The 26,003-nt window shown below is 36.5% G+C and overlaps 1 protein-coding gene across 8 annotated transcripts in view; it reads left to right on the forward strand.

Annotated features, from left to right (window-relative positions):
• The window catches only part of dock10.L (dedicator of cytokinesis 10 L homeolog), a 161,155-nt gene that overhangs the window by 104,989 nt on the left and 30,163 nt on the right, over window positions 1–26,003 (forward strand). For all 8 annotated transcript variants that reach the window (XM_041563380.1, XM_041563376.1, XM_041563381.1 and 5 more), the window contains exons 25-39: window positions 714–783; window positions 4,101–4,214; window positions 5,009–5,080; window positions 6,042–6,188; window positions 10,299–10,382; window positions 10,978–11,074; window positions 12,649–12,693; window positions 16,260–16,435; window positions 16,777–16,893; window positions 19,014–19,125; window positions 19,510–19,631; window positions 20,571–20,685; window positions 20,769–20,835; window positions 21,273–21,320; window positions 24,181–24,279. In XM_041563380.1, the coding sequence (XP_041419314.1) occupies window positions 714–783; window positions 4,101–4,214; window positions 5,009–5,080; window positions 6,042–6,188; window positions 10,299–10,382; window positions 10,978–11,074; window positions 12,649–12,693; window positions 16,260–16,435; window positions 16,777–16,893; window positions 19,014–19,125; window positions 19,510–19,631; window positions 20,571–20,685; window positions 20,769–20,835; window positions 21,273–21,320; window positions 24,181–24,279 (1,485 nt within the window). The remainder of the gene's footprint in view (window positions 1–713; window positions 784–4,100; window positions 4,215–5,008; window positions 5,081–6,041; window positions 6,189–10,298; window positions 10,383–10,977; window positions 11,075–12,648; window positions 12,694–16,259; window positions 16,436–16,776; window positions 16,894–19,013; window positions 19,126–19,509; window positions 19,632–20,570; window positions 20,686–20,768; window positions 20,836–21,272; window positions 21,321–24,180; window positions 24,280–26,003) is intronic.

The following is a 26,003-nucleotide window of genomic DNA, read 5'->3' on the forward strand; positions in this document are numbered from 1 at the left end:
CACCAAATCCACCAGTAAATTGACTGTTAAAATGAACACAATGCAAGTTAATAACTACCAATATGTAGTAACATAGAAAATGCTTAGTAAATCAGAGCTGCTCATGTATTTTTTAATCATTATTTACTGTATATATATTTTTATATTTTATTTTCCATATGATAACGTGTGCAAGGTTTTGTTAAGCCTATGTTTAACTGTATAGTCCGGTTCTCAAGGAAGAGCAGTGTGGAAAGAAGGTCACTATAGAATTGTTCTTTATAATTATACAATTTAAATACATTGAGCTTACAGAGTATACTGTATATATATAAAATCAAAACAGATCTGCCACAAAAGCTTGGAAAACTGGCAGTATAAATAGTTGCCATTTATAATTCCTAATTTGTACAAAAAGCATATTGTGCTGAAATCGGAAATCATTCAAAAACAGTTGTTCCCTTCATACATAAACCTTTATTATACTGTATACTATAAAATGAACTTAAACTTGCAATATAAACTTGCAGTGCATCCCTGAGCAAGGGAATTCCCAAAGTGAAAACCAACACAGTATACAGTATATACCATATGAGCATACCTCTGGAGAAGTTTGTTTGTATTTTAGGGAAGTTTCTACTGTTACAGTCAAAAGCTCTATGTTATCAATCTATAGTAATCACAAACCAATGTATAGTAAATAGTGGTTACTAATTGATGTGCTTCTATTCCAGGGTAATAACTGACATTGTTGCCAAATGCCATGATGAACAGATGGAGCAGTATGTGAAGTCTTACGTTAAGGTACAGCATCTCATTCATTTCAGTTGGAAACAATAGGAAGTGAAAACAGGAAATGGATATACAGTATGGACAGACCACAGGCTTTTGTAACGGGTGTTTTCATTGTGCTTGGTCACAGCTTTCTGCTTGTTCTCAATAAAAATATCCTAAATATTATAGAAAAAAAGGCAAATCTAATTTTTACATAATGCCTTCTCTTGGTTTTTATGCTTCTCAATTTTGGTTTGGATAAAATTGTCATTTACTTTAAATACTACTTAAGAATCTTCACATCAAGTTTACATTTGATATTAAGGATTCTGTTCCCATTGAATAAGGTGAGGGAGGTGTTGAATGACTTTGAGCCTAAGAGGAGATAGGAACCTGGTCCCTAGTAGAACACAGGCAGACTATCATGGTTTCCGTTCAAGCTGGGGAATCAGGTATAGGGGTATATTTATCAAAGAGTGAAGTTAGAGATCACCACAGTCCAATAAAGTGAAATTCCGCCACTCTCCATTAATAGGATTTTTTTTAAGGTGTATTTAAAAAAGGGTAAACTTTCACATTCACCCCTTGATAGATATTTTTTTTTTAAATCACATAGAAATGAATGGAGAGTGGCAGAATTTCACTCTAGACTGTGGTGATCTCTAACTTCACTCTTTGATAAATATGCCCCTGTGTAACACAGGTACAGAGTAACACAATCAAGTAGCTTACATAGGGCACACAAAAGATGAAAAAATGTTGACCTAAAAATGTTAAGGATATAGAGGAAGACCTTAAGTGGCAGTCTGTTGCTCCACTGGAGGAAGAGCCTCAGAAAATGTGTCTTGCCATAGCTGCCATACTTTCTCAAATTTCATAGCTGCTGCATTTACCATATAGCTGCATCATTCACTATGTATTCCAGAGTTAATTGAAGGGCCTGCAAGCAATACTATTGCTTGTGCTTGGTGACAGCCTGCTTGGATTTCCTATCAATGAGACACTGCAGATTCAGGAGCAGCAGCAGGGCTGCTGAACTTCTCTCATGGTGGGAGATGCAGCTCCTGCTGGTAGTTTGGGGCCATCCTCTCTGTAGGTAGAGGCAATGATCTCAAGTCTTCAGTGAGAAACGACATAGCAGCGATCTCTTACCTAATTCTGGCTTTAGAATATTGCCTAATTTCTGGCTTCTGGTGTTTCGTTAAGGTATGTACCAATCAGGTTCAGTGGAATGGCTGAAGGCAAAGGGTTAATTGAAGTGTCCCCTTGTCATGTAACTTGGAGGATTTTGTTGGCCATGCTGGAGGAGATTAAGCACAGGTGACCAAAAGTCTCACCTGCCATTGCCTTTATACTGAGCAATTGTCTCAAGTTTAGTCTGTTTCGAAGACAAATTTTTATTTTGGTTTAATTTTATTAGAATAGAATTACATGGTTTTGGATGTAAATGTGTCCTTTTCATTCACTGGAAGTAATGGCAGCTATTTTTGTGATTATTTTCTACTGGAGGAATGGCATGAAAAAGCACAAAATTTGCTCTGATGCAGTAGGTGCTTCCAATCAGATATTTGCTTTTAAACAGGTGATCAGTAAATGGTTACTACAGGTGACTAGACCTGTATCAAAGTGTATTTATCAACTCATTGATCATATTTATTTGGTGCCCTTGTAGACTGTTTTGATATTCATTAACACAGTAGGTATTTATCATATTGGCTTCATGTCTTGCATTGCAGTGCTCTTACCCTGTAATCCTTGTTCCAATGTAAGCATCAGAAACATTCAACAGTTTTTTTTATATAGTGAATTCCTAATTGATAATTTTGTATTTTTGGGGGTTATTTATCAAAGGCCAATTTTATCTCGACATTTCCTGCTACAAACTCCAATCAATTCTTCTCTGTTTTTTTACGCTTATTTATTATTACATTTTCCTGAAAATTTGCTCTGCAGGAAAAAATCATATTTTTCAGATTTTCACCCAAAAACTCAGATTTCTAATGCTTTTTGCCTGAAAACTTTGGGGTTTTGCACGAAAACCCAGCGCACATCAAAAAATCATTGGGACTTCTCCCATTGACTTATATGCAACCTCGACAGGTCTGAAATGCCGGATTTTCTGATTCAGACTTTTCCAACCTTGGGGTTTAGCAAACTGCGAAACATTCGAATTTTTCAGAACTTTTTGCATTTGGAGTTTAGTAAATAACCCCCTATGAGTTTGTATGGCACAGTAAATATTTTATCAGTTATACATTACTAGCTGCATTGTTGTAGATTGTTTTCTAAACAATGAACCCCATAAACAAAACATTATTGAAGTTATTTTTACTCTGTTTTGCTTTTTCTTTTTTTTTTCTATTCTAATTATTTGAACATAGGAATGCAACAATCTGCTTCTGATTTTGTTCTTATTTCCGCCTCTCTGTGGGGTTTGTAGTTTTAAATATCTGCTTGGCTAAACAGCTAAATAGGGTGTCTGACTTTGCTTGATTGTGTATTGTATTATATTTCAGCAAATGCAGAGAAGACAAGTGTATGTTAGGTACATATATAAAAGTAGAAACAGAAATACAAATTACAGATGGAACATACGGTACTATATGTAGCGAATGAAACATTTTCTACAGATACCAGCCCACAATCTGTTTAAACCCTATAGCATAAGTATTTAGAATACAATGTGCTACATCTGTGTTTTTCTTTCTTATACATTCTAGGGGGCACATTTACTAAGGGTTGAATTTCGAAGTGGTAAAACTTTAAAATTCGACCATCGAATTGTAAAAATATCGATAGTCAAAGTTTTTTTTTTAATTTAATTTAGCAGTTTTCGATCGAATTCAAATCATTCTAAACAAACGATTTAATCGATCGATCAAACGATTTTCAAAAAAAAAAATTGACTTCTAAAAACTTAGCCAAATACTGGCTAAAGGTTCGGCAGATTTAAGGTGACAAAGTGTTGACGTTTTAAAAAGAGACAGTACTTCGATTTTGGAACGGTCAAATATTCGACGTTTTTTTAGTTTGAATCGAATTTTGGCCTATTCGATGGTCAAAGTACCCAAAAATTACTTTGAAATTCGAAGTTTTTGAATTCGAAAATTCACTTCGAATTCACTTTGACCCTTAGTAAGTGGGCCCCCATATGTAATAGTTTCTAATGTCATTTGTATATTGTTGTACAGTAAATACCCTTCCATTGTGCAGCAACGCGGAATGTGTTAGTGCTTCATAAATACTATTACTGATTATTAATTAATCATTTTATTATAATACCTGTTGTACATCTCTGTTTACCACAAATGTGTTATGTATATTACCATTTTTGTTTTATTCCATAGTATGTGTTTAAGCAAAACTCGTATGTGGATCGAACAGTCCACGAAGAACTGGCTAAGGGTGTCACAAATCTTTTGAAATCAAATGAACAAGAAACAATAAAGCAGGTGTTAAAGGTAATTTCTTTGATTATAATTTATTACATGTGTTGTACCTAATGTTTCAATGGATAAGTTTTAGAATAATAAGAGGGCTCAGTTGGATCAGATTCAACACCTTTTTGCACCTGTAATAATGCTGGAATTCTGGAGAAAATGCTGCATCTTGGGGAAAAAACATGGCACTTGCATTTGAAATTGCACTTTGCTCACTGCACTTGTGGATGGAATTAACCCTGAGATTTTCCGTCAAAACTTTTTGGGTATGTTTCACCCAGGTGGTCAGTGTTTAGTGCAGCCACTCATCCTGCCCTGTTACAACTGAATGTATTCAAAGCTCGTCACTCGCTTAATGTGGTGTCTACCAAGAGTAATCTACTTTTTCGCAATTAAAATATATTTTTGAAAAAAATATGTTTAAGGTGAAATCAGAAAAAATACATTGAATTGAGCACTACATATTAAAGCTACCAGAAGCATCCATATTGACACATGCAAAAGTATTGAAATATGCACAGATACTCATTAAAACACAGGCAGACATAAATATATTGGAAGATACACCCACAGAAGGGTGTTACCTGCCCTACATTTAAGGATTGGGGGCATGCATATAGCAACTGATCAACCATTTTATAATTGCACATTGGGGAGGTAAGAACAGTAAAATTACATAAAGTTTTCTTGTTCAATTTAAGCATTTTTATGCCAATATTCTTGCAATTGTCAGAATAGCTTTTTTTGCAACCATGTATTTTTCTTCTTTTTATGTGTTCCTGTTAGTAGTAACATTATTTTTACTTTTTGAACAGCATTCCTGGTTCTTCTTTGAAATCACTCTGAAGTCTATGGCTCAACATCTCTATGACAATAAAATGCTGCAGGTAATTCTTCCTGTTTGGTTATTCTTCTGTTGAAAGGCTTCAGAGAACAAAATATAGGCATAGGACAGCTTTCTACGTATCATGGGAATTGCATTGTTAGATGCCAGTTAGTAGCAGTTTTCTAATGAACTTTGTTGTGGTTATGTACTAAGTTGGGGTATTACAGTGTTTAATTCTTTGTCATGTATTTTAAGAATATCCAGCAGTTTACATTATAGTCATTCCATATACAGTATACATCTCATGTACAGTTTAGATATTATTTAACATCTCCTACATGTAGCACAGCATGTATTATGTTTCACAATGTGACAACATATATAGGCAACACTGCCATTAGCTATATGTGTCCCTTTCAGACTGTAAGCTCAACAGTCGAAACGTTTGCTCCCAAGGCCTGTTAGTAGTTTGCTTTTGCTGTGTCAGTGTTACAAATGCACATATATTCTATTCATTTAATGGATTGGGCATAGCTCAGACAGCCTACACGATATGGGAATGTTGTCATTGGCATCGGGGGGTCAACTTCACTGGTTCTCAAAAGGTAAAGATCATTAAAAAAATAGTGGGTCCAGTATTGTGTTGTGTTGTACTTCAAGTTAGGCCCAAATTTAATATATGCCATTTGTAACAAAGTCTTTTCAGACACATAACCAAATGGAAAAAAAAACACTTTAGCATGTTTTTTCATTATCAAGGCTGTGCCTGCAGATTTAGAAAGTCAAATGACACTGTAACTTTCAGAGTCTTCAAAGACAAAGAGTACAACAAAAAAATTGTATTTCTTTTTAAAAGGATTTTGATTACAGCTTGTCTTCTTATATCTGGCATTTAGCTGACCTGACATTCTATCTAAACGCCTGAACATTTTATGGCTTTATGCATTGTTGTTAAAACATTAAAAGTGTTGAAAAGGGCAATCGATTGCTGTTAAAGGAACTTTTTTTGCTATTATTTGAAGGTTCAGCGCACAAAGAGGTTTCCTGAATCATTCCTCAATGAGCTGGAATCGCTGGTAATGGGCTTTTCAGACCATATTATCTGGAAATACAGGGATGCTTTGGAAGAAACCAGAAAAGCAAATCTGAGTGTTGCCTCTTTTCTTAAGGTAATATGGTGGCTTAGTTGAACAGAAAATAACTGTGTGTTTGTTTTATTCATTTTCTTTATCATAAAAAAGTGATGCTGGTCTTCTTGCCCCCAAGTGCATACATTGATTTTATGTATACTTTGCTAATCATCCAGTGTGCTCTACCTTTTCCTGTGTGTGAAATGCCCAACTACAGGGCTATATGTGAGTGAAACTGGGCAAACACTACGGCAGCAGATGTCCTCTCACAGATCCAACACCAGTTGTTGGAAGACAGATCTCCCAGTAATAGTACACTTCTGCAGTAACAACTATAGTTACATAGTTAAATCGGGTTGAAAAAAGACAAAGTCTATCAAGTTCAACTCCTCCAAATGAAACCCAGCATCCATACACACATCCCTCCATACCTTCACATAAATTATATATACCCATATCTATACTAACTATAGAGTTTAGTATCACAATAGCCTTTGATATTATGTCTGTCCAAAAAATCATCCAAGCCATTCTTAAAGTCATTAACTGAATCAGCCATCACAACATCACCCGGCAGTGCATTCCACAACCTCACTGTCCTGACTGTGAAGAACCACCTACATTGCTTCAAATTAGTCTGAAGGGGTGGCCTCTGGTGCAGTGATTCTCTTTATGAGTAAAAAGCCCCCCTGCTATTTGTCTATAATGTCCTCTAATGTACTTCTGGTTTGAAATATTTTATTTAGTTTTCACAATAAACCATAAAAAACTATATGATAACAAATAGTATGCAGAATAAGAAGATTAATACAATGACATATTATACAGAATGTATAATTTACAATGAAGTAATATGTAAAATAAAATAGAAACTAACTATCACTAACTAAGCCAGTGGAAGCATAGACATTCTTAAAAGAAAAAGAAGAAAAAGCCCATTGTCTTGGGAATGTCAGATAACCCCCCCCCCCCCCATGAACATTTTACAATTGAAGAAACTGAGATATTTGACTTCTGGTATTGGAGTCACAGAACTCAAAGTAAAGGAGACCATATAAGTCTAAATGATTCTTTGGAATTATTTCCTTTAGTTTTTACTAATAAAGCTTCCTGCCAACTAAGCTGGTTCATGTAAGCCATTGTGTCTGTCAATGAGGGAGACTCATTTTGTAGCCAACAGTTAATTAAATAAAGCCTTTCTGGAGGCAGCCAAACATAAAATTGTCAATATTTTATTTTCTTGGGACTTAAATTCTATATTAAAATTTGAAGAGAGCCTACTATCATCTAGAAGCAACAAAGCAAAACCTGGAGATAATTAAATTTTTATTTTCAGATTAATGTTTAGAAAACTGGTAACTTCCTTCCAAAATATACTGATCTTTGTACAAGTCCATAGATAGTGAAAAAGGGACACATTATACTCATCACAATTGGGACAGTATGATACAGGACTAGAAAAGATACCTTTAGAAAACATTTTCCCATAGCCTAAGTGAACTAACTTAAAATGTTGTATCCTCCAACTCTCTGCCAAAATTAATTTATTGTAATTACAAATAGACTTCACCAAATCTGAAGGGGATATTTGGCATTGTAGAAACTCAGCCCATTTGTTGGACCTCTAATGTACTTGTAAAGTATAATCATGTCCCCTCGCAAGCACCTTTTTTCCAGATAAAACAACCCCAACCTTGACAGTCTACCATCATAATTTAAGTCTTCCATCCCTCTAACTAGTTTGGTTGCACATCTCTGCACTCTCTCCAGCTCATTTATATCCCTCTTAAAAAAGAAGTCAACCCCTTCAGTGCTAAAATCCCTCCCCCTCCCCTGTGTTGCCCCCCCCCTCCCTCCTCCCCCGTGGCCTACTTCCCCCCCCCCGGCAAATGCCCCTAAGTTGCTACTTACCCCTCGGCGCAGGTCCTGTCCACGGAGTTCACAGGCGCCATCTTCTCCCATGCGGTCTTCTTCCTGGATTGCCCGGCATTTGTCGGCGCATGTGCAGCAGGAGCATTTGCTGGTTCAGCTCTACTGCGTTTTCCGAAAAAAGAAATCGGAAAACTTTGTGACTTTGGTTCTCCTTTAAGAACTGGAGTCCAAAACTGCACTGCATACTCCAGGTGAGGCCTTACTAGGGACCTATAAAGAGGCATAATTATGTTTTCATCCCTTGAATGTATGCCTCTTTTTTATTCAAAACAGGACTTTATTTGTTTTAGTAGCCACAGAATGACAATGCCTGGAATTAGATAACTTGTTATCTACAAAAACCCCAAGATCCTCCCAACACACTGCTATTTAGCCTATAACTTACATTTATATTATTTTTGCCAAAGTGCATAACCTTGCATTTATCAACATTAAACCTAATTTTCCCGATTGCTGCCCAGTTTTTCAATTTAGTCAAATCACTCTGCAAAGAGGCAACATCCTGCATGGAACCTATAGTTCTGCACAATTTTGTATCATCAGAAAAATAGAAACAGTACTTTCAATGTCCTCCTCCAGGTCATTAACCATAGTATTGATGATCTTCAAGTCCCTGTACTGATGGGCAACTTCAAAACACAACAGGAGCAAAAGGAATGAGAATATAAATTCAGGCATAAATTCAATACCCTACAGTGCGGCCTTAAAAGGGACAGAAGTTTTATGGCCAGATATGAATATGGCTAATACCACTAGAAGGATCTGCACTGAATCATTTCACACATACTTCAGATTGATAAAAATAAATTACTCAGTGCTAGTGTGTATAAATGTTATGATCTTTTAGTTTCTGTGTATACCATGCCTGAATCAGGGACCTAAATAGTCCCGAAAGCTAGCATTTTTTTATCTACTCAGCCAATAAAAGGTATCCCCCACTCTTTATTTTTTATGATTTATGGCTAACACAGTATAGCTACTTGCTAATAAGCATGTTATGCTTCCAGTTTTTCCAGTTGTGGTCATGAATGCTTCTTTATACTCTATTTCCTATGTTCAACAGAAAACTGTTCAGTAGTCTTTACAAGCTGCATTCTAGGATGTACTGCCCCCTCTACACAACACAAATCCTTTTTTAAGCTTAAAACTCATGGGACCATGTAGCAGAACATGAAACTAGTGATAAAAACTGGATATAAGTATAGTTTGACAACTCAAGTGGATGACCAAATTGCTCTGATCTGACAGATTAGTTGTAGGCTGTTTTGTCTCCTATACTTTTCCAAGATGGCTGATATGGCCCAATATACAGTATTCAATTCTTCCATTTTGGACAATCAATTGTGCTGTAATTACCCAGGAATATTTAATATAATCCTATCTGATTGCAGGTGATATTGGTGCACCTGGGGCAAGCTTTTTTCATATCATGCTTTTCATGCTTACCCCATAGACTCAGGAGGAAGTTAAAAGAAATACATGAAAGTAAACAAAGCTCCATAACCTGTTTGTTTTCATTCCAGGGTACTGAAAGAGCTCTGTGATTCCCAAACCACTTTACTCAACTTTCCTGGATGCTTTGAGCTCTGGCACAATGTTCCCTCTAAGGTGTGCACTTGTGCACGCATACAAATTGTTGTGCGCACAAAGAATACAAGTTTAAAATGTGCACACAAAATAAATTTCTTGTTCAGTGCCGTAACTAGAGGGGGCGGGCCCTGGTGCGGGGCGTGACGCGCAGCCGGGCCCCGCCCCCCCTCCGCACACGCCGGATTTCAGTGGTGAGTGGGCTGCCGCGGGGCCCTGAAGGGGTGCGGGCCCTGGTCCGCTCGCACCCCCTGCTCCCCTGGTAGTTCCGCCACTGTTCTTGTTCACGTAGCCTAGAAGGAATTAGAGGGAATTTTGGTCATGGTGCTCATAGACTGGCAAATTGCTACGGTAGGCCTGGCTCAGGAGCCTAACTGTATAGATACAGGAGATTTATAAATTATTTTTAATAATCTAAATATATATATATATATTTACATAGAGACAAACTTTTTCTTTCACCTTGGGTATCCGTACCCAGACACCCATGCACTCTATCTCTTGCACCTGCAATGCTGATATATACTGCTCCATTTATATGTTGTTGACTATGTGCTTGCAGCTATTAATAAACAACAACAATGCTAGTAAATTAAAAAAAGATAACCATGGATTCATTTTCTTTTTTAGCGCTGTTTCACTTTTATGGATCGTGGCTTTGTGTTTAAGGTGATCAGTAGCTATATCGGTATGTTCAGTCCAGGAGATCATAAGGTAAGTAAGGGCATTATATACAAAACAATTCAGGCATTCTTTGTTTTGGTTTTCTTTATAAATCTAGTCTTTGCTTTTGTAGAAGATGGCACTTTTCAGTGTTTTACTAGAATACATACACAGGATAATATTATTTATTATATTGTAATCAGTAGCATGGAGATGATCAGATAATCATTTTTTGCTTAAGTGTTTGTATTTTCACTTGGCCAATTAATGACAATACTGTTGCTAAAAATAAGAATTTGCAATGGAATCTGAATTTGTGCTGTAGGTAGGTCTGATTAACAAGGGTGTTTTGAGATCTCCAGAACTTTCCAGAATGCTAGAAATATATCAATAGATTCCAAAATGGATAAATAGACATAAGCAAAGTACAGTATATAAAATGTATACATCAATATGTTAATATAGATACATATAGACAGGGAGAGATACTTTTGATAGATAGGTAAGGTAGATTGTTTAGGTAGACCAATTATTTTATAAATGAAATTTGCGCTAATATGTATCATTTTTAGAAAAATTTGAGATTTCTCTCTGGTTGCAAGTTACTACTGAGAATTAATATACGCCATTAAATATATTTTTTTAGATCTTGTTCCAGTACAAATTTGAGTTTCTCCAGGAAGTTTGCAGCCATGAGCATTTTGTCCCTCTCTGTCTACCTATACGATCTGAAAACATTCCAGGTAGTACTTGTCAAAACCTGAGCACCTAAGCATAAATGATGTGGGACTGACATCTACTGGGCTACTGAAGGGTCCATTCAACAACTGACTAACCAGGATGAAAATAATTACTGAGCAAAACTTATTTTATATAACAGTATTTACATTTATTCTAAATAGTTTTCAAGCATAAATACAGATCTAATATTATATTATATGTGTTGGACTATATGTAAATTAAGCTATTTAAAAGGGGTTAGGGTGGTTAAAAGAAGTTTCCATAGTTTTTTTATATTATGTAAGATATTTAAGCTTTTATATACAATTACATTCAGTCTCATTTTATTTTGAATGAATTAATTGAATGTCCCTGTAATTCCCACTAGCCATACCATTGGGGGTCCTCTAATCCAGTTTTTGCAAATGTGCAGTTTCAATATGTCTATCCTAAATTTAGAGCAGCCCTAAAATGTTTTTTTTTTTGTGGGGAGCCCAGTAACGTGCATGAATTCCTAATTTGTGCTTGTCTTATGAGTAGTGTCTTTTCAGTTTTCTGGAAATATATAATTTTCAAGCATTAACATGACCTATAGACTTCCTGTTTTGAGAATTAATATAAATGGACATCCATAATGTTGCTTGGATCCCATGGGACAGTTATTTTTAAAATGTACTATTATTTAGATATTTTCTTGCTTTCTGTTATACAAAGTGAGCTTTGGGTAAAAGTAGATTTACTCCTTCAAGTACAGTTATGGGACCTGTTATGCAGAATGTTTGGGACCTGGGGTTTTCCAGATAATGGATCTTTCTGTAATTTGGATCTTCATACCTTAAGTCTACTAGAAAATCATTTAAACATTCAATAACCCCAATAGGCTGGATTGTCATACCTTTTTTAAGTCTACTAGAAAATAATAAAATAAACCCAATAGGCTGCTTTTCACTCAATAAGGATAAATGATTTATATCTTAGTTTTGGATCAAGTACAAGGTACTGTTTTATTATAACAGAGAGAGAAGAAATTATTTTTCAAATTTTGGATTATTTGGATAAAATGGGAGATGGCCTTTCCATAATTCGGAACTTTCTGGATAATAGGTTTGCAGATAAGGGATTCCATACCTGTACTTCATATAGGAAATGTTCCTCATGGCTAGTAGGTTTTGCCTAAGGCTATGGACACACATACATTTAACCGCGGCAGTTCGTGCCGGGGTATTTAAAAAAGCAGGTTGGCTGCAGTCGCCAAAACACCACTGTTAAATGTAAGTGTGTCCATAGCCTAACTCGTCGTATGAGTCATTTGACATTACAGAAAATTGTGTTTTGAAATTTATTCATATATTTTGAAAATATACTGAACCTCTGCATGTATAAAGCATGGGGTCTTTTCTTCTGCTCCATTTGGATGACTTCTACGGAATGATACTGGCAAGATAAAACCAAATAGACCTTATTTGGTATACATAAATGAATACTGTATATTTAATTTTTCACTGTGTAAATATTTGTACCTTTCTCAATGTATAAATATTCTAAAACTACTTTTACCTGTTTTTTTTGTCCTCCTGGTTTTGGATCCTGAATATAGACACAATTTCACCATCGGACTCCACTAAAGCATTGCAAGCATCAGGTATTCACTGCAATATTTTTTTTTTTGTTTTGGTTTATGTATTATGTTTTCAGGGGAAATTATAAATTATGTTATGGAATTATATAGTTATATTGCAGACAAGTCATTGTAACCATACTATGTTTTGGGTAGCCGAGGATGAGTAGAGTGTAACAGTGCTTTATCAGCAGGCTCTTGCAGGCATTACACAACAGTAACTTTCACTTTTAAGCTATCAGGAAGTATGCACAGTATAAGTCTGGGCACAGTGACATCTACAGGCCATTTGTATAAACACCACATATTACCCCTATAGTAGGAAAGCATTTGGGCAAATGTAATAAACAACAACAATGCATCTTAAAGCAATAATATACACTATTCACATCACATAGTCCTGGGTCCATGCAGGTAGTTTTCTGATTCTATCAGCCTTTTAGGGTCACTTTCTTCAGACCTATTGCAGTTAACATCAGGAGTAAAAAAATGTCCTTCATCAAATGGAGCTTCTCCAAAGTCATATCTAACAGTAGCAAGACGACTTGCATTCCATATGCGTCCATCAAACAGTTCATATGTGTATGGTCCTCGCTGGCATCTCACTTCAAGTGGTGTAGTAAATTTAGATTGTCCTTGTTTCAGTATTCCTGGATTCTTAAGTCTGACTTAAGATCCAGGCTGCAAGTGTACTTCTCTTGCATCACGTTTTCTGTCAGTATAAGCTTTACATTTGGCTTGTTGACGTTTCACAATGTCAGCAGTAGATGATTTTGTAGGCACAGTATTTTGTGGAAGTTTGATGTCTGCAACATGTAACTTAGTGCGCATCTGTCTGCCATGTAATAATTCAGCTGGAGATGATTTGGTTGTTACATGGCACGTTGCTCTATAGTTATGTTAGAACTCTGTTGTAAATACTTTCCAAGATTTCCCAGTAAGATTTGCTGTCTGTAGTGCTTCTTTCAGACTTCTGTTGAATCGCTCGATTTCTCCATTTGCTTGTGGGTAATACACTGAAGATTTCCTATGCACAATATTCCTCTCTCTCAGAAAGGATTCAAATTCAGATGAGACAAACTGTGGTCCGTTGTCTGATATTAACTCCTTTGGATTACCTTCTCTGCTGAAGACTGTAGACAGAAATTTTATTACTGTAGCTGATGTTATATGAGAAACAAATCCAATTTCAGGCCATTTACTGTAATAGTCTATCAAGGTTATAGCAAATCTACAATCTATAGGAGCATCTGTAAAAGGACCGACTATCAATAGCAAGTTTTTGCTTTGAAATTATACTGGTTTTACATCTGGTCTCAACTTAACTTTGTGTACAAAGTTCTTTGCACAGCCCAGTGAAGTGTTGCTTTGTGGTGAAACTTCAGACACTGGCTGTGTGACAGGCACTGGTGCTGTAGTAATGAGACCATCAACTAATTGTAGGTTTAATGCAGCAAAGAGATCCCTTCCAAGTATAGCAGTACCCTTATTCACAATGTAAAAGTCAGATTTTGCAGTATTTGATTCAAATTGTACAGTCACTGGCAAGCAACCAAGCACAGGGATTGGATCCTTTAAGTAACTGACCAGTTTCAGGGCAGGTGCAACAAGTGGATCTTTTGCAAAGTATTTCAAGAAAATATCCTTTGGTAGTATAGAAACAGCTGAACCGGTATCAAGCATCAGGTTAATGGAGTGTCCCTTGTCAGCAGAAGCAGTTTTGACACTGACAGTGTATATAAACTTATCTGGAATAAACATACTAGTTTATCCACACATAATACTGTAACATTTGTAGTAGTGACTTCATGAACATCTTTAGTAGAACTACGGCAGATCTTAGCAAAATGTCCTACTTTTGTGCATTTGCGGCACCGTACCGCTTTTGCAGGACATGTAACATGATTTGCAGTTTATTGTGTTGAACCACAGCGAAAGCAGTATTTTCTATTTGTATTCACTGCACGGTTTTGCAGTGTAGGTGAATCCCTTTCCTTAGCTCTGTATTTTGTCTGTGACTGTGCATTATTAGGCCACAGTGTTGAATTCACAATCTGTACATTCCCAGCAGTTCCCTGACTGAGAGTTTTAGCCTCTGCCACTGCTGTTTCAATTTGGCTAGCTACTGTAATAGCCTTTGCAATGTTAAATCCTGCTCTAGGAGCAGTCTCTCTCCAATGTGAGGTGAGTTTGTTTTTTCCACTATTTGGTCTCTTAGCATTTCATCTGTTAGATCCCCAAACTCACATGTAACAACCAGCTCTCTCAAAGCTGCTACAAACTGTTCTGTGGATTTGCCATTGTCCACGTTGGCGGAATTTATATCTTTCAGCAACCACATTTACTTGAAAAAGTTATTTTTGGCATTAAGAGCAGTTTCATAAGTATTGTCAGTAATGATAATGTATAGAATATACGCTGTCCCTCTGCTCCCAGGCAGTGAATAAGTAAAGCACGCTTTCTAGCAGCAGAAATCTCCCCTTGGTCAGCAGCAATAATGTAATTTTCAAACATACGGATCCAAGCAGTAAAAGGTATGGTAGGCTCACCAGGGTTTGGAAGAAAAGGTGCAGGCTGCTGCAGAGGACATCTCGTTGTCAATCTGTTATGTTTTTGGGTAGCTGAGGATGAGTAGAGTATAACAGTGCCTTATTAGCAGGCTCGTGCAGGCATTACACAACAGTAACTTTCACTTTTAAGCTGTCAGGAAGTATGCACAGTATAAGTTTGGGCAAAGTGACATCTACAGGCCATTTGAATAAACACCACACATACTTTTTACAGTAGCTTGTAAGTAAAGAGCCCATATCATGCTATAGAACAGTGATCTGCAATCTTTGATTCCATTACTTAGTTTTATTTATTCAAAGCAAATGCAGTGGAAGTAGTACAGCATTCAAATCACATGCTATAGTGTTCTTAATAGTTTGAGATAAATGGAAAAGGTTCTTTTAAATGTTTATAATATGGCACCCACTGCATTGTAGCAGCTAAAAAGGCCATGGGGTTGATATTCAGATAAAAATGTTTGAATTACATTTTTTGGGGCTCATTGCTACACCTTTTATTTTTACTAAATTGAATTATGTGAAGTGTGACCCATGTGGACCAGATGAGTAAATACACTTTGACCCAGAAAACCAAGATATATGGCATTTATTATTAGCCTTGTATACAGTATTCCAAAGCTGTAAACCCTGCCCACCAAGCTGGACAGGCCCACATAGCTAATAAAAAATTTACAGATATAGGAAAACATTGATGGATCAGTCATTCAGCCACAGCTGAATACTTAGTACTTCAAATAGCCTTTCATCAGATACCTTGGAAATGTCTGTTTAAGTATAAGAAAATTAGTTTCCCTTAACTCATAGAAATGTGATCTGAATCAGCTGCCACAGCCAAGCAAACCATCCCTCTCCATCCATACACCACACAATGCATTACAATTTTCTAGAACTACTAGTCTGACCTACATTAATCCCTGGCTTTTCACGTCAGTGAATTAAATAACATGTTCTGAATGTGTATTGGCGATGTGAAATGATATTTACTATCATTATGATATTGTTATTCTGTTTTCTATCAAGATATGCCAGAGTATACTTTAACTGATGATTTCTGCCGAAAGCACTTCCTTATTGGCATACTCCTTAGGGAGGTTGGACTTGCTTTGCAAGAAGATCAGGACATCAGACACCTTGCTTTGGCTGCCCTTCGGAACTTGATGGCTAAGCATTCTTTTGATGATCGTTATGCAGACAAGGTAAACTCTTTTATACCAATTTAATAAACATTGGTCATATTGCAAAACATATAAGGGTTCATAATATAGTAATGGAGGGACAGGATGCAAAAACAAGCACAAGCTAACATGTTTTCCTAACTTTGCACCCTTGCCCACAGTGAGTGCTTGAGGGCATAGGTCCTTGCACTCCAGCATGAATACAGCACTGCCTGCATTTAGCAACTTTGTATTCATGAAGTGCAGTCAGGAGGAGAAAGTAGGTGACCTTCAACATTTTAATTCCACTTAGGCCATGATTGTCTTGCAAGTCTGAAAAAAATTGCTTGTATTATTCACTTGGTTTGTTTGTTTTGTTCTAGGAAAAACAAGCTCACATAGCCATATTATACTTGCCTCTCTATGGTGTGCTTCTGGATAATATGCCTCGGATATTCATGAAGGACTTTTTTCCATTTGCAGTGAATACTTCCAACCAGGTGTGTGGCCTTTACAGTATAAAGTACAGATAGTATCAAGATGCAGCATTGCATACAAGGAAGGTGTACATATACCAACTCCTTTGTTAACATTAAACTAACTGAATTCCTAGGGAATAAGTAAAACAATATTGGAAAATACTTGCAGATACTGTATCTAGTACAGTATAGTACTTATAGTACTTTTGACCCGATAACCAGATGCGTAGTTCTTGTAGTTCTCTCAGGACCAACAGGGACCATGTAATAATATGAGCAAAGTTTGGTCTTTTGTAATAACTCATAGCAACCAATAAGCAGATATTTTTTATTACAGTTAGAACATAAAATATATGACATTAAATTGTAGGATACTGGATCAGGGGAAAGATGGCCAGTTTATAATATAATGGATTTACAAGTAATTGTAATTTTCACCAAGTGGTCAAGATTAATGTTACATTCAACTATTTATTTTGTGCACTGCATGATTTGTCCACATTTGCACGTCACAAATGCAAATTCACTTTTAAAACATTTTAGGGGCAAACTCTATAAAATTAAAAGGAGTATTGCACTAGTTTTTTTTTAGTAAAGGCACATTTTCATAGCAATAATATGACACTATAGAACCTTAAACAGTTCAGCTTAAGAAGTTCTGTCATGATTTTGATGGCGTAGCTTACTAAATTACACTATGTACATTGCAAGTAATTCATTCTACCAATTTAAAAGTTATTACTGAAAACATTCTTTAATTGTAATATTGGTGTGTAGGCAGCCATGTCAGATCATTGATTTTACAGTACTTCTACCAGAGGATCAAAACAAGGAAATGAATTGTAAAAGAATAACTGCCCTGTGTCATTGCTAGGACAACTACTGTATGTATTGTGTTTCAAGGGCAGGCAGATGACTTTTCCATCATTTAAATTACAATTAGTAATTAAAGCTCAGGTTGCAGAGCATACTTTCATCTTCTGTGTTAGGTACTATCTTTGCTAAATAACCCCCCAATAATGAGACCAACAGCATTTTAAAATGAAGATACTTTAGTAGATGCCCAGAGCTTTGTGTCTCCATCACTGCTCTGCCCAGCCAACAGCAATGCACATATCCTTACATACTGTATTTCCCTGCCCATATCAGAAGCCTGCTAAAAGTACAGAACTTTCCCCTGGTAGTCCATAATTGTGCATCTATTTTTAATCTGTTAAGTTTTTCCAAGTAACCACTAAATAATCAAACACACCGTACTGCAATATTCATGAACTCTCTTTAAAGAAAACAGGCACTCCAAATCCCATGTATTTTTCATTTCATCACTGTGTTCATTTGTAACACTTCCACTACTCTCCAGAAGAACCTGTCTGGGGCATCAGAGAGAGAGAGATCCGAAATACCTGTGCTTTTAAAGTATATGCTTCCCAGCAACAAATTGACTTGCTTCTGTATTTGCACTACTTGATGTCTGTATTTGCACTACCTGACGTTTTTGCCGGGATTCTCAAAAAAAAACGATAGCAAACAAATACGCACAAATACACAAATATGTATATTTTTTTTAGTGCAAGTTTTCTGAAATCAAATTTTTGAGCTTTATCAGTTAAAACAACCTGCCAAGTCTCTATAGAAATCAATGGGAGGTGTATCTTCAACATTCAAGATGATTTTTGTCAAAAATGTGATTTTCGTGGTGGTCAAGTTTTTTTCTCAAAAGAACATTTGATTCTCGTCTTTTTTGAAACATGCCAGCAATCAAAAAAACCTATAGCATTTTTTCTGCAATTAAATTATTAAAAAATTGTAAGGGTAAAGATGCCTGGTGCTATTTGTCGCCTGTGATTTATCTCAGCTACAAAATACCCTGACATCGCAATACTGAGAATTGTTTCTGCTAAAATATTGAAAATTGAGTAATCATGCACAAATGTATTCTTGAGTTATTATGGAATTTGAGTGTTTAGCAAAGACAATTCTCAGCATGGATCTATGGCAAGTTATTTTATGGTGTATTGTAGCTGCTGTGCGTTAGGACTGAGATTCATAGAACCCACATAGAACTAATTTACCAGAAATGTTAAAATGTCAGTATCTTTAACAGGGAGTATGCATGATTTAAAACTGTCATTCCATTTCAGGGCTCTAGGGATGACCTCAGCACCACTGCCGCCTCTCACAGCCAATCAGCCATGAAACATGCAACATCTGCAGACACCTCCTTCTCCAAGGATGTTCTAAACTCCATAGCAGGTAACAAAGTACTCTTTATGCTTTATACATTTTCACATGAAGTGGATGGATCCCCTCTACTGTATTACAAAAACATAAAACTAGTAAAGTCTTTGTTATTAACAATGGCTTCCTCTCTGTAAATAAAATATTTGAGCATTTCTTATGTAACTGTTTATTTTCTGCTCTGGTACAAGGAAATCAGACTGCAGATGATGTGTTGGTTGAACAACAAATTAGAGCAGAAAGCAAATTATAAACATTTAATACTGAAAGCAGTGGACGGCCCATTGAGCTGCAATCCCCCTTAGTCACACTCAAAATCAAAATTAGTCTGCATTTTCAGATCTTACATTTCAAAATTATATTGTTCATGAAACCCTGTTATTTAATTCCTACTTGCAGCCTTTTCGTCAATTGCGATCACTACAGGAAACAACACCGAGTCAAGAGGCTCTCTGGCCAGCCTTGAGTCCATCCCTAGCACCAATGAGAAGAACAGTGACAAAGCCGAGAACTGCGAGAAGGTACATTTTGAGGATACAGACCTGTTATGGTCTTTTATGTGCTGTAAACTAACTAACTATATTCAGTGGCTATTCACCACTGGAAAAGGGCAAGTGATGGAATGCTCAGGGGTGCAAAATTGCTTAGAACTCATACTTGTACTAGGTGTAGAACCCAGCTCCCTAGGAGTCCTGTACTTAATGTCTGCCTTACAGGCAGTAAGTGAAGTGTTTGTTTGCACATAATATCCTCTGGCATTCCTTATCCACTCCTTATCAGCTTTCATCCTGTTATGTTTGTAATTCCATTCCATTGGCCAGTATGTATAACCTAGACATCCATGGGATGTGGCAGGAGGCCATCAGATACATGATCAGCAAAGACTCTCAAACGCCATTTTTGTTTCCAGTCTGTAATGAGAGATACCATTAACTGATGACACTAGCTACTTCTTTGTACAGCAGGAAAAAAATGTAATGCCACAGTAAAATCAAATACAGTTTTAACTTAATCATGTGTTAGGACAGCTAAATAAATACATTTAACAAATCCCATGTTCATGTAGACGAGCAACGCGGCAAGACGAATCAGGAAGTTCTGTGTGCACTAGTGTCTTTGTGTACACGTGGACAAGTGCCTGTGGCATTTGAAAAAAAATACTATGTATATAACCTTTTCTTTTATCCTTTTAATCCGTCTTTTAAAGTTCTATCATAAAGTCATCTAGGGGTGTCTGATGCCTTCCTACACTGAGATCTTGTAGAAGTTTTAGCTTAAACAGTGAGATATCTGGGGTATACCTCCCATAGTCAGACTGGAAATTGGTTTATTAGGAATGTAGTGTTGCCTGGATATTTCATTAGCATTAGAGACTATTTTATATGCTAACATTTTTGTTAAATAAAAAGGAGAAAAGTGAGGCTTTAGCTGAAATGATTTCTATTCCTGAAACTAAACAGATTGCAAGACCATTGTCCTTAATTGGGTCAACTCTTCGGTTTGACAAACTTGACCAGGCTGAGACAAGAAGTCTTCTTATGTGCTTCCTGCATATTATGAAGATGATTTCAGAAGGTAATGGACACCCCTTGCTTAAATAATGTCACATACAACAAACACAAGTACGATAAATGAAAATTACAAACCTCTCTTGGCAGATATGTTGATCTCCTACTGGCAGCGAGCTCCGAACACTGAGATCTATGACTTTTTCAGCATTTTGGAGTAAGTTACGTTTGAAACACTACTGCTAACATGGGAACGCAGGGAACTGCACAGTTGCCTTTGCTGCACTTAATATTTCTCAGTGATCTTTCTAAAGTGTTCAAAGACTCAGCTAAAACGGAAATTTTGTATTTTATTACATTAGGCCATTTCACATTTTAATTACTAAACATAAAAAATCTTTAGTTTAATACAAGCAGTAAAATGTAGGAGCTTGGTTTATTTTGTCCACATATAAAGTAAATACTTTAGTGGAAAAAAATCTTAATTCCGGGTACCTGTGTGTTTTAAAAAAAGACGACCAGTATGGCTACATTCTTATTGTTAACATTTACACTAATTGCACTAATTGTCACCAGATTGGGGCTGAAATGCCAGAAATGCAGCATGCTTTCTAATAACTTCACAGCTGACTATTCTAATTATCCTTTTTTCAGGGTTTGTCTTCAGAATTTTAGGTATATTGGAAAGCGCAATATTGTAAGGTATGCAATGAAATCTTATTTACTATTTTTAATTTAACTGTTTAATTTACAACTGTGTCACTGAGAACGTAAATTTCTGGGGGGGGGGTCCTAAAAAGGTTATTTTGGTTATTGTCTTAAAGAACACTTAATTCTATAAATAAAATAGAAGATTGATTTAAATAGTTGTTATATGGTCATCTTAAAGAGACACAACAGAATTGTTAAGAAATAAAACTACGTTTATAAATATATATATATATATATATATATATATGTATATGTATATATAGGTAGTTTTATTTATATATCAATACAATATACATATTGTTTCATTTTAGAAAGGGCCACGCGGTACCATGTGCAGACTGTTGCCCCATTTTTCTATATTCTTGGCTAATTTGCTCACTTTTTTGTCATCCCCTGAACTTTGGGGTTTTTGCCATTGGACATTAGATTAGCATTAGGAAGGATCTAAGAGTCAAACAATACATTGTGATTTCTCTGCAGACATTTGCTGTCACCCCACCACCAAGAGTTCAAAATAAGTTATATTTAGAGAAAAGCCTATACAGGCGAAACGTACGTCAGGCGTTTGCTCTATCGAGCATTCTAAGGGTGGGGAGGAGGCACTCTGGAGGGTGGGCTGAATGGTGGCAGCAGTTTCCTTCTAATAACGGAGGTAGCGTTGGACAGACCGGTGATGTTGTTACCAGCACTCGCACAGACTTAATTTTGGGTTATGCCCGTTTCCAATTTTCGGTGTTGCATTTGCACTAGCGATAGGGAATAGGCCACACTTACTTAGGTGCCTCTGAGAGGACAAAGTGCCAGTTACTATATGCACACAGTATTGGAAACATATATGTCTGTATAATACACAAAAGCCATGAATATCCTGTAAATTATATCCTTATAAACGGTGAGTAGTGATGTCATCAGTTATAAACGGTGAGTAGTGATGTCATTTCTGTCACATGACTCACTAAAATTTGTGTATTATAATAAATAAAGTACCCCCAGTTGTAAAATATGAGGATATTAGAAGTTACCTCGGAGTTCCATGACCTGTATAAAAACACTCGGCCTTCGGCCTCGTGTTTTTATATGGTCATGAAACTCCTCGGTAACTAATAATATCCTTATATTTTACAAGAGGGGGTACTTTATTCACTATATAATACTGCAAGGTACAGTACACTGGGTCTGTCCTCCGTTTGTATGCACTACCTTTGGTTATTTAACCTATTGTGTTCATGTCCAAACTTTTGGTGTTGCTTTAACACAAGACATAGGGAATAGGCCATACCTACTTAGGTGCCTCTGAGAGGACAAAGTGTCGGTTTACTCTCCTTGCACACTATTTTGGAATTAACACTTGTGCGATACTTCAAGGTCCACCATACAAGGTGTTGGTTTATAATGGGAGCTACCTATTTCTTTTACTATAGACACCCTCCTGCTCCCCACCCCAACTCATACTACTATCAGAGGGCATATAGGCTGATGTAATGATCTAGGTGGGACCAGTATTTCCATTACTCAGATATACTGCAATCCTTACAACTGTGAAACCAGATCCTGATACATCATATTTTTAAGTGTTTTTATATTTCATTAAATCCCTCTTTTGATTTTAAATGAACTATTAAATGTTATGTTTTATTGAGTGATTCCTTCTTCTACAGACTAGTGGAATGCGAACTGTTGCTTACGTCATTAGCACCCCTTACACTGTTGCACTTTATTAACTCTTTATTGTTTATCACAAGATATAATAATGACAACACATCAAAGTGTGGACACAATGAATTTATTTTTAATGAATTTATTTGCACTCATCAAAAACATCTTTTAAGGCATTAATTATTCCTTTCATGGCTTCCAAGTTACACACACAATCTAATTATATTCATTAACAAGGCTATGCGACCTCGTTAGCTCTTCTTTGCAGTTCCTTTCTTTTTGGTACAAATTCATGTTCATTTTTAAGAGCTGTCTGCACTTCTAAGATTAAAGGACTTCTAAACAGTGGTGATGGGTGGTTAGAAGGTGCGGAAAAACCAAGAAACCCAATTTGAAAGTTATATGTTGACCATCTGGTAAAGACATTTAGATTATACTGTTAGGCACCTCCTGTTATGCAGAGTTTTAAAAAATGTCATGAAAACTGAGATTTTTTAATTAACTGTAATTAACGTGACAATAAGATTACATATTCAATGATTGTATAACATTTGATGTGGTAGACCACAATGCAACAAGTTCACTATAAGTAGGGTGTACAGTATGTCCCCTTTAAAGACTTTAGGTCACTTATCCTGACATTGAACAAAGTGCATTTTCAAGCAAGTAACTGCATATGCACTTTGTCACAAAGTCTGTCTGGCATCATCTCTGGTGTTCCGCAGACAAGTTATGTATGCACCTGATTTTTAGAAACAACTGCACTGCACCATTCGACGTAGGGTGCTCAGGAACCCTGGAGCTACCACCACCTCCTGACCAGGCAGCAGCTCCAGGGGTCCATGAGTGCTTTGCATCAAAAGGCTCAGCAGCACCTGATTCAGAATGGAAGGCATGAAGGACTGAGCACAACTATACATGCAAACAGCCCATTTGGATGTTTGGTTTTACAGGCAACTCACTGCAGGGAAGAGTGCAAGTTGCCCACTGCTTTTGTGGAAATAACTGAGCCCTTTTGTCTGTATGCTGAGAATATTTCAGAAGAACGTGTTTAACTACAGAGTGCTTCTGTTTCTACTTTTATTTCCAGCAAGTAACCAAATATCTACTCACCGATTTGAGTTGAAAGTTGGGGTCACAGTTTAAATTACAGCCTTAATACCTAGCTAAATACTTTCATTTTATTGTTCACCAGGAAAATCACAGCTGCATTTAAACTTGCCCAGTCCTCGCAGAACAACGGCACCCTGAAAGGATCTAATTCATCTTCACAAGCTGGGATTCTAACACAGTGGTATGCTAACATGACATTGCCTCATTAAAATACACAGCGTGTCAAATTCCTGTCATTCTAGCAAACTCCTCTCAGAATAAAAATGTATAGGGCTGGCAATGGGTCTTTTCTTGCCGCCTTGTGGACTCTTCTTTATTATACTGTGTCTTGAGTATCTTACCTATAAAATAAGTCATTTCAAATGATTTTCTTTTATCAAATATCAATCAATGTGTTTTTAAAAATTCAAGGTTCACATTTTCCACTAGTTATATATAGTAGTATAATTAAGCCACAAAGATACAATGTTATCAGTGGAGTAACGTGGACCTGGGTACAAAACCTGCCATGGCTAACTCAACTAAAATCCTTGCACTTTCTCAAAAGGGACGCATAGTGGGAGATTTTGTATTTATTATTTCTACTCTTTCATACCTCCCAAATGCAAGAGTCCCAAATGCATTGTTCATAAAATTGCCTGCCATGCCCTATTTTTATAGAAAATCCCAATAGTGTCCCTTTAAGTGAGTGCAGAAGCAATGTAGTTTGTAACAATCCACTTTAAAGTGGTAGTTCACCTTTAAGATAACTTTTAGGGGCCAATTCACCAAGCTCAAGTGAAGGATTCGAAGTAAAAAAACTTTGAATTTCGAGTAGTTTTTTGTGCTCCTCGACTATCGAATTGGCGTAAATTCGCCTGAGTAGAATGATTCGAATAGATCGAGCGCAAAAACGCTGCGACTATTCGCCATTCGATAGTCGAAGTACTGGATCGAGCGCAAAAACGCTGCGACTTTTCGCCCATTCAATAGTCGAAGTACTGTCTCTTTTAAAAATACTTCGACTGCCTACTTCGCCACCTAAAACCTACCGAATTGCTTTAAAAACCTATGGGAAAGTCCCATAGGCTCGTTTTTGATCGAATAAAAAGGCATTCGATCAAATGAAAATCCTTCAAGCGAATATTCGATCAAACGCCTATTCGCCTGGCGAATATTCGCCAATTCGACTATTCGCCAGCGCGTAAATTCGCCCGAATTGTCTATTCCATTCTATTCCCCAGTCGAATTTCGAGGGATTTAACCCCTCAAAATTCGACCCTTGATGAATTTGCCCCTTAGTATTTTATAGAATGGCAAATTCTAAGCAACTTTTCAATTGGAAAGATGTTTTCTTTTTTAGAGTTTTTTAATTATTTGCCTTCTTTTTCTGACTACTTCCAGTCACTGAAATACAGTTATGGGACTTGTTATCCAGAATGCTTTCAGTAATTTGGATCTTCACACATTGTCTATTAAAAAATTAACCATTTAATAAAGCCAACAGAATTGTTTTGCCACCAATATGGATTCATGAAGCTTAGTAACCATCAAGTACACGTTACTGTTTTATGATTGATTATTATGTAAATATTAAACATTAGAATTATTTGCTTAAAATGGAGTCTATGGGAAATGGCCTTCCCTTAATTAGGAGCTTTCTGGATAACAGCTTGCCAGATAAGGGATACCATAATTGTACTTACAAATAGGTAGTAATGTTCAAAATTATTAGTAAAATAATTGACCATGAAGGGAAACTTTAATGGAGATAGAAGACAATGCTTTAAAGCTATCAGTGAATAGGTTAATAGTGTCCTTCTCTGCCTAAATCCTCCATAGAATTCATCCTATATTTTCCCACAGAGCTATTGCTGGACACCTGCTTGCAGAGCCCCTTTCCCACACAGAGAAGCCTGCTCTTGG

This window comes from Xenopus laevis, chromosome 5L, assembly GCF_017654675.1.
Source record: "Xenopus laevis strain J_2021 chromosome 5L, Xenopus_laevis_v10.1, whole genome shotgun sequence".
NCBI lineage: Eukaryota > Metazoa > Chordata > Amphibia > Anura > Pipidae > Xenopus > Xenopus laevis.